Source organism: Lethenteron reissneri, chromosome 56, assembly GCF_015708825.2.
Source record: "Lethenteron reissneri isolate LAM-NWPU_2019-01 chromosome 56, ASM1570882v1, whole genome shotgun sequence".
NCBI classification, from domain to species: Eukaryota; Metazoa; Chordata; class Hyperoartia; order Petromyzontiformes; family Petromyzontidae; genus Lethenteron; species Lethenteron reissneri.
This window is the reverse complement of record NC_083834.1, coordinates 2721324-2731265: the sequence shown is the minus strand read 5'-3', so window position 1 is coordinate 2731265 and position 9942 is coordinate 2721324. Positions and strand designations below refer to the sequence as shown.

The following is a 9942-nucleotide window of genomic DNA, read 5'->3' as shown; positions in this document are numbered from 1 at the left end:
CGTGTGTGGTCATGGCAATATGACTACACGAAGGCTGGAAAAACGCACGTGAAGCTATACACAGGGATAATGCAGAGAGTCATAATAACACGATAACATTGTGCTTACACACACACACCTCAAATATAAACACAAACACGCACGCTTGTATAAATACACACTCGCATAATAATTACTATCGTATACACACAGCCACACTAAGAATGACAGGACGTACACTCACACGCGTGCGCGCGAACGCACACTCTCGCCCACACACTTCGGTTGATACCTCTCCTCGGATAAAACCTCGACACATCTTCCAGATAGGCAGCAACCCCGGTGGGTGGGCGAGTGAGTCCGTGTGTGGGTGGGCGAGTGGGTGGGCGAGCGGGTGGGTGACTAATGAAATAAATTAATGGGTGAGCGAGTTATTTAGTGGGCGAGTTTGTGAATGCGTGGGTGAATGTGTGGGTGAGTGGCTCGGTAAATTAATGAATGAGTGGATGGGTAAGTAATTGAATGGGTGGGCGAGTGAGTAATTGAGTCAAAGGGGAAGTGGGTGAGTGAGTGGATGAGTGACTGGAGTGAGTGAATGTGTGAGGGTAGATGAGTGAGTGAATGTGTGAGTGCGTGGATGAGTGACAAAGTGGATTAGTGAGTGAGTGGATGAGTGAGTGGATGAGTGAGTGGATGAATGAGTGAGTGGATGAATGAGTGAGTGAATGTGTGAGTGCGTGGATGTGTGACAAAGTGGATTAGTGAGTGAGTGGATGAGTGAGTGGATGAGTGAGTGAGTGGATGAATGAGTGAGTGAATGTGTGAGTGCGTGGATGAGTGACAAAGTGGATTAGTGAATGAGTGGATGAGTGAGTGGATGAATGAGTGAGTGGATGAATGAGTGGATGAATGAGTGAGTGGATCAGTGAGTGGATGAATGAGTGCGTGGACGAGCGAGTGGTAGGACCACCTTATTTTACCACTGTACACCAAACACGCAATTATTTCTCAGTCAGCCTAGCACTGTTATCAAAACTTTGCGGTGAATCACAATGAAGTTCAACACCAAACCGGTACCACGTCACGGTTAGAAATCAATTCCTTCCTCCCGAAAACTCAAGATTCCAGTTCCAGAATTGTCCGAGTTAAACTCGGCCAACAGGCAGCAACTCAAGCACACTCCAACACTCTCTATTAACACTCTCTATGAACACTCTATATTAACACACGGAACACACCACCACCGCAGAGTCTCGCACTCACTCATTTATAAAAAAATTCTTCTGGTGTTGACGTGCACGAACAGAGACGCACGCACGCTCGCTCGCTCGCACCCGGGAAGAGTTCGATTCCCTGCCGCGGCCGTGTAGCCCACACAGGCGGTTGGGGAAAGTGCCGTTAGCGAGCCCCTATTAAGGCCCGGAGCGACGCACCCAGACACACTTTAGCAATTGTTTCTTGCTGTGGTTGTCCCACCTGATGACGGACGCTTGTGTTGCGCCCGAAACGTCGCGATTTCATTTATTTTATACCCTACGTGACTTTACCGAAAGAATCAAAGAGTATGCACCCATACAAACTAAAAAGACAACTAATTTTTTTCATTTTACTGGGTAAGGCCCAATGAGCTGCTCCCTAGCTCTTTTTCAGAAACGACCGGGTCATCACAAATGATTGCTCCAACGAAGCGGGATCATCATCCATACTCCTAGTTTTTTCGGTAAAGTCACGAAAAAAATAAGAGTATGAATTCCTTGCAGTCACGAAAGCTTAAAATCTGGGATCATCATCGTCATCGTCGTCATCATCGCATGGACATTTATAGCAGCAGCAATATTCTCGAAACGCGCGACGTCGATTCGAAATGCCGAAGGGAAGAACTGGAGGGCGCCGGAGAAAAATCCACGTGACCACGGAGAGACACGCAAACCCCAAACGCGTTCCTTCGGAGTGGGCAGGTAGGAACTTGGTTGGACGGCGCATTCGTGCGATCCGCGTCACGTGACGCAAGCTGCGTGGGGCGACGCGTCACGTGGTGCTGAGTCCGCCCGAAGCGCTCTATTAAATACAAATCGAGGGCGTGGCTATGCACGACAGACAGACAAACAAATAATCCTCGGTGGGCAGTGTGGAACCTGCTGTTCCTACCTGTAATATACAGCAGGTAAGGGTCGGGATGGAACCCACGAACTCCTGTATACCAGGCGAGGGAGCTAACATCTCCTAGCCACCGCGATTTCCCCCCCTGTACGATGGGGCGTTGTGGCCTGTGCCACGCCCGACTGCCTTTGTCTCCCCGGTGCCGAAGATCCACACACAATCAAGGGGAGGGGCCGCAGGCACACCGCTTTAGAATCTCGCTCGCCCACTGATGTTAGCCCTGGCTGGGAATCGAACTCGGCTCACTGGTCTTCGTAGCGCAGTGCGCCAACAACTGCGCCACCGCTCCTCTACATATACATAGACACACACACACCACACCGCACGTCATCTGCCAAAAACAACCTCCACCTCTTTGCTAGTGGTCGGTAACACTGTGGTGGTAGTGGTTACCGGTCGATCAGGCTGTGGTGGCTGGTGGTTGCCATACGGTAATGCTGCTCCACAACAACAACAACCGCCATTCGCCACTAAGTGGCGGTGACGTCACCACGACGCTTGTGCCAGGCCAAGTGCACCTTGAGGCCACGTGAAGTGTCGAACGCCCGCTGGCAGGAGGTCACGGGGCAGACCCAGGTGCCACGGGTCGACTGACCGAGATGACTGGCTGATGCACCACCTGTGCCCCCTACTGTACCAACTTGCTGTGCTTTAGCCACCCGGCGCTCCGCTTGTTGTTGTGAGCGTCGCTCCTCCGCCCTCCGTTGTTGTTGGAGGGCGACTGCCTCCAAATGCCCAGTAGCATCCTTCACGAGCCTCCTCCACAGAGGCCGATCTTGACACCGCTGGTACCAGTCATCGGCAAGTACACTCAGCTCCACATCCTCCTGTACCACATCACTCCATCTCTTCTCCAGCCCGTGCCGCGCCCGTTTAGCCCCCTCGATCTGGCCGAACAAAAGCTGCTCCACACACACTGCTACACACACCAACAACCCCTCACAGTCACTACACCCACAGTGTTACACACGGAGATGTTCTCTCGCACGTATTCATCTAAATAAATACACTATCCGACACACACACACACACTGCACTCTCCACCCTCTTCCCACACTCTGTCATTCACATTCCCCACTCTCTCCATTGCTCATCACTCCCTCTCATTCACTCTCCCCTCCCATTCACACTCTGCCTGCTCTCTCCACCACTCTCTCCATCGCTCAGCAGTCTGTGTCTCTCTCTCATTCACACTCTCTCTCCGCTCTCTCCGCACCCTCTCTCCGTCTCTCTCTCTCTCACTCCCCACACTGTCATTCACATTCTCCACTCTCGACATCGCTCATCACTCCCTCTCATTCACTCTCCCCTCTCTCATTCACACTCTGCCTGCTCTCTCCACCACTCTCTCCATCGCTCAGCAGTCTGCGTCTCTCGCTCATTCACACTCTCTCTCCGCCACACTCTCTCCATCGCTCAGCAGTCTGCGTCTCTCGCTCATTCACACTCTCTCTCCGCCACACTCTCTCCACCGCTCAGCAGTCTGTGTCTCTCGCTCATTCACACTCTCTCTCCGCTACACTCTCCCCACCCTCTCTCCGTCTCTCTCTCTCACTCGCCCTCCCACACGCTCACCTCCGTAACCCCCCCCCGCGCCGCCCATCACATGAGCCACTGCTGCTTCTCCTTCCTCAGCCTCATGGCCCACTTCCTGGTGAGCGACAGGTACATGTCGGGGGCCCCCGGCAGGTAGTCGAGGTAGGGGGCGCCCCCCCCAGCCCCCGCCCCCGCGGCCCCCCCGTCGCGGCCCCTCCCCTTGCGGGGGATGGCCGTCTCGATCTGCGTGCCCTCGTGCCACTCGTTGAAGGAGGTGATGGAGATGATCTCCGGGCGCGTGAGCAGGGCGGCGCGGAACGCGGCCTCGTAGTACCTGCGCGGCACGCAAAGGCAAAGGTCCCCCACGTAGCCTCGTATAAGGAACGAAGCAGGTGGACTTCTTCACAAATATGGCCGTCGCCTGATGAAGTTGGTCGTAATTGCTGGCGAAACGTCGTTACTCAGATTGTAAATGTTGTGGCTTGGCTCTCCAACGCACCGGTGTGCTGTACTAGTACACTACACTATACACTACACTATACACTACACTATACACTACACTACTATACACTACACGATACACTACACTATACACTACACGATACACTACACTATACACTACACTACTATACACTACACGATACACTACACTATACAATATACTACTATACACTACACTATTGACTACACTACTATACACTACACGATACACTACACTATACAATATACTACTGTACACTACACTATACACTACACTACTCTAAACTACACGATACACTACACTATACAATATACTGCACTATACACTACACTACTATACACAATACACTACATTATACACTAGTGCTGTCCTAGTACACTACAATACACTATACACTGTACACTAGTGCTGTACTAGTGACGAATTGGCCACGTTCTGGTTACGTAACAACCCTTACTAGTTATCGGGTCGTGGCGGGTTTAACGACAAATTTCTATACTTACGCTATCTAACCCAAATAACCTCTTATTACCGACTATAATCATCCAGAAATGTCTGTCCGTCCCGTGCGTGACGTCATTCCACATGAGGCCCCCCCCCCCGCGTGACGTCACGAATATTTCAGATTTCCTGCCCCCTAGCAGTGCTGCTAGCGAGTGGCGCTTGCGATGGGCCGGCACAGCACACGAGGGGGTGGGTGGCCAGCACCACGCCCGACCGCCTTTGTCTCCCCAGTGGCGATGTTTAAACACCGCACCAGGTACTCATTTAAGGTACGAGTCGACCTAGGGGAGGCCCAGGAACGGTTCAGATAATCGTCACTTGGTGTTTGTGGCCGTGAGCAGAAATCGAACTCGGGTCGCCGGGTTTGCAACGCAGCGCGCTGACCGCTACACAACTGCTCCCACCACGCACACACAGGCACACAAACAGGCACACACACAGGCACACACAACACACATATATGAATGCGTGTGTGTGTCCCCGGGTTTAGGGTAACAGCTGGGGCGCTGCGCTACGAACCCGGCGACCCGAGTTTGATTACCGCTCATGGACTCCAAGACCGGTGACGATTATCTGAACTGGTCCTGGACCTCTCCTAGGTCGACTCAGCCTCAAATTAATCCCTGGTGCTGTGTGTAACCATGGCCACTTGCCACCCATCACCTCATGTACTGTGCCGGCCTTCATCGGTGCTACTCGCTAACAGCACTTGCCCCAACAGTCTGTAAAGGCTATACGGGGGATCTTTGTCTTGTGAGCGTAAAATAAACACCTATGCTGGTTCCATGACTGCACGCTGAATGAACGGATGATGACCGAACAGGTGAAAGAACGAGTGAATTAATGAATGGATGAAAGACCGGATGAATTAATTAATGATTGAACAAATGCCCGGGTGAAAGAACAGGTGAAAGAATGTACGGGTGAAAGAACGGACGGATGAATGACCGGGTGAAATAACAGATGAATGAATGGGTGAATGAACAGGGGAATGAATGAACAGGTGAAATAACTGGTGAATTATTAAGTGTGTGAATTAATTAACTAACGGGTGAATGAACGGGCGAATGAATAAAACGGGTGACATATCAGGTGAATAAATAGGTGAACGAAGGGGTGAAATAACAGGGTAATGAGAGGGCAAATGAACAAACGGGTCAATGAATAAGTGCGTGAATAAATGAATGGGTGAAACAACAGGTGAAGGAACGAACGGGCGAACAAACGGGTGAAGGAACGGGTGAATGAACGAGTGGGTGAATGGGCAAATAAATGACTCAACGGGCGAATGACTGAATGGACAGGCGATTAAACGAACTGGTGACATAACAGGCGAATGAGGGTAAATAAACGAACGGGTGAAGAACCGAGTGGGTGAATGAATGGGCGAGTGAATGAACGGGCGATAGGACGAACGGGGTGGTGGTGGCGGCGGGGTCCCGACCTGCCGTGGACTCGCCCGCGAGCGTTCTGCTGGTTCCAGGGCCGCACGCTGGCGTCGGCGTAGCCGGGCCCCACGCTGGGCACGAAGAGGAGGCCGTTGGCGTCGCAGAACGCCTTGAGCGAGCGCCAGTTGTGGTGCGACGAGCCGAACGAGAAGCCGTTGGTGGCGAAGTAGGTGTAGAGGCCGTCGAAGCCGGCGCGGGCGATCTCACCCAGGTGGCGCTGCTCCACCACCAGTGCTGGGGGGGGAGGGGGGGGGGGGTAGTGGCAGTGCCGGATTAAGCTAAGTGCCCTAAATGATTTAAACACGAATATTTAGCTTCTTCTTGGTTCTTTCGGTAAAGTCACGTAGAATGGAAATAAAATAATAAAACATAAAAAAATAATTCTCACGACGTTTCGGCCACCATGCAAGCAGCCGTCCTCAGGTGAAGACCAGGTCTGTCGCGCGTCAGACGCTGTCTCCCCGACAGACCTGGTCTTCACCTGAGGACGGCTGCTTGCGTTGTGGCCGAAACGTCGTGAGAATTATTTTATTATGTTTTATTATTCTATTATTTCCATTCTACGTGACTTTACCGAAAGAACCAAGAAGAATAATCCCTGCAGTCACGAAAGCTTTAAATCGAATATTTAAGTTGCATAGTAACGTAATTGTATTTATTCGTTTGCTATACAACCGGATAATACGACAAATCAATAACATTAGACACCGAGTCGTTCGTAAAAGTTGAAGGCGGTATCGTACTATAAATTTATATAAACACCCAGCTCTGTCATTCTGTGACTGTGATTAACGCGGCACGGATTGGTTAAAGTGCGTCACGTGACCGCGAGCAAGCAGCCAACCAGAGGTGCGCCCCTCCCAAACATGTACGCCCCCGAGGTGATGTGCGCCCTGATAAGGCGCTGTGGCCAGCTGATCGGGCCAGCACGCTCAGGGGCCGACAGGGGTGGGGGCTGAGGGGGAGGAGGACCCCCCCCCCCACCACTTCCTAAGACCCCTTAAGAGCTCCCAAATAATCCTAACAGTTTTTGCACTGATTAACAAGTCATAGCTCTGAGAAGTGAATGTCAATATCACAACTAAAGTTTAAATACATTTTCATTCATTCACATTAAAGTTACATCGCGGGATCGTCCGAAAACAATGCACACGGTTCTAATTACAAATCGCTACTAGGTTGAGCAACAGAGCAAGTGCAGAATCGCTGAACCGGTATTGATAGCTTGAAAGCATTTAGCGCGTGCCACTTGAAAGTGCGGGGCCTGTAGCTATATATGTAGTAGCTACTACACATGTAGCAGCTACATATGTAGCTACTACACATGTAGCTACTACACATGTAGCTACTTGTGCTACTAGGATAATCAGGCACTGGATAGCGGTGGTGACGGTGTAGAGATTTTCCCCGCGAGCTCGCTCGCCCGCTCGCATCTATCAATCGCTCGCCCCCTCACTCACCCCCACCCTCACCCCCACCCCCACTCTCACCCCCACCCTCACCCCCACCCCCCCCCCCGCTCACCCAGGAAGACGGCGTCGTACTGCGTGCCCCTCACGCTCTGCGCGCCCCCCGGGGTGAGGATCTCGGCCCAGGCGTCGGGCGCCGTCAGGTACGAGTCGTAGACGTAGAGCAGCGGCAGCGCCTGCCCGGAGCTCGTGCGGTAGCGGTGGAACGCCGGGTGGCTGCCGTACCTGGCGGGCCACGCGGGGCGGAGGGTGGGGGGGGGGAGTGGGTGGGGGGGGAGTGGGTGGAGCGGGTGGGGAAGGGAGTGGATGGGGAGGGTGGGGGTGGGTGGGGTGCAGAGTAGGTGGGGAGGGTAGGGTGGGGGGGAGGGGGTAGGGTGGGGGGAGTGGGTGGGGTCGGAGTGGGTGGAGCGGGTGGGGAGGGGAGTGGATGGGGAGGGTGGGGGTGGGTGGGGGGCGGAGTAGGTGGGGAGGGTAGGGTGGGGGGGAGGGGTGGGTGGGGTGGGACTGGGTGGGGAGGGTGGGGTGGAGGTGGGGGTGAGGGGTGGGGGGTGGTTGGGGGGGGAGTGCACCAATTTTAAGTCGTCCAAGCAACAGGAACGCCAGCGCTGGCTTCTTGTGGCACGCCTGGAGGTCTGTGGGAAAAAGAGCTTTATAGCTCATCGGATTCCTCCAGCGTCAATACCGATTCTGATTGCGGAACGCTCCGGTATCAGGAAGCCACTGGAGCTATGCACTTGTACATCATCTGCACTGACAAACTCATTTCTTTACAACTGATTGTTGTTGCCGTTGTTGTGTTCAGTTTGTTATCCTTCCCCCGGCACCTCCAACTCGCGCGGTTGGCTACGCACGGTGCGAAAGAAGTTTGACGTACACTTACATACTACTATACACTACATACTACACTACTAGACACTACACTATACACTACTTTATACACTACTAGACGCTACACTACTATACACTTTACTTGACACTACACTATACACTACCCTACTAGACTACATTGAAAACTATTTCATCATCGTCGTCGCGCGGCGCTTTCAGATGCGCTTCTGCGGCCGTCTGGAACGTTCCTTCCTCACCGATATTCAGAAGCCACTGGGAGCTGTGCTGCACTTTGAAATCATCATCTAGGTTGACAAACTCATTTATTTAGAAGTGCTTGTTGTTGCGTTTAGTTTGTTGTCCTTCCCCCCACACTTCCGATTAGCGCGGTTGGCTACGCACGGCGCGAAGGAAGTTCACCGTGCACGTGCAGTAGAAACGCCCGGGCTGGCGCTGCCTCATCAACCATCCCTCAAACAAATAACCCACATCCTGAAGCAGAGGGTCAGTGGCGGACACAGCAGTCACATTTGCCAATGCGGTTTGCGAACTTTGACCATTGCCCTGCGTAGCTAATCGATAAACTCAATGTTTGCACGCCATTTCAACGAGGAACCACCACCACTACTACTACTACTACCACCTACATGAGGTTGTTATCTTGCTGTGGTCTGGGACTATTTGGTTTCTCTTGTGCGCGACCTTGGCCCAATGTTGATAAATCGGACTCATGCAAATTATTCATTAATCTTTTATTTTGATTTAAAGCTTTCGTGACTGCAGGGATTCATCTTCTTGGTTCTTTTGGTAAAGTCACGTAGAATGGAAGACAGCGTCTCGACAGACCTGTTCTTCACCTGAGGACGGCTGCTTGCGTTGTGGCCGAAACGTCGTGAGAATTATTTAATTATGTAAAATTTTTTATTTTATTATTTATTTTCATTCATCGTTTATTAATATGTTGGTGACTTATTTACAATTGTTTGTATACCCCCGTCGTGTTTTCTGGTCTTGTTTGTTGTTGCAACGCTCGGGCCCCGTGCCCCCCGTACTGGACGTAGCTTTATAGCTATTCTGATTCCTTCTCCCGCAGTCTGAATAAATATTCTGATTCTGAACCAGGCTGGAAAAGGTGGGCAGAGAGAGACAGAGAGAGAGAGAGACATTGAGACAGAGAGAGACAGAGAGAGACAGAGAGAGACATTGAGACAGAGAGAGACATTGAGACAGAGAGAGACAGAGAGAGACATTGAGACAGAGAGAGACAGAGAGAGACAGAGAGAGACATTGAGACAGAGAGAGACATTGAGACAGAGAGAGACAGAGAGAGACATTGAGACAGAGAGAGACAGAGAGAGACAGAGAGAGACATTGAGACAGAGAGAGACATTGAGACAGAGAGAGACATTGAGAGACATTGAGAAAAAAAGAGAGACAGAGAGAGACACAGAGAGAGACATCTTCGTTCGTTCATTGATCCGCTCGCTCACACACATTCCGTTAGTCACCCGTTCAGTCATTCACCCATTCATTCACT

The 9942-nt window shown here is 51.9% G+C and overlaps 1 protein-coding gene across 1 annotated transcript in view; it reads right to left on the bottom strand.

The window, feature by feature from the left end:
* Positions 1-338: 338 nt before the first annotated feature.
* The window catches only part of LOC133356965 (glycoprotein endo-alpha-1,2-mannosidase-like protein), an 18407-nt gene continuing 8803 nt past the window's right edge, over positions 339-9942 (bottom strand). Inside the window, exons 4-6 of the mRNA XM_061574690.1 lie at positions 7633-7802; positions 6105-6342; positions 339-4009 (exon numbers count right to left, since the gene is read on the bottom strand). Of these exons, the coding sequence (XP_061430674.1) occupies positions 3742-4009; positions 6105-6342; positions 7633-7802 (676 nt within the window). The 3' untranslated portion in view covers positions 339-3741. The remainder of the gene's footprint in view (positions 4010-6104; positions 6343-7632; positions 7803-9942) is intronic.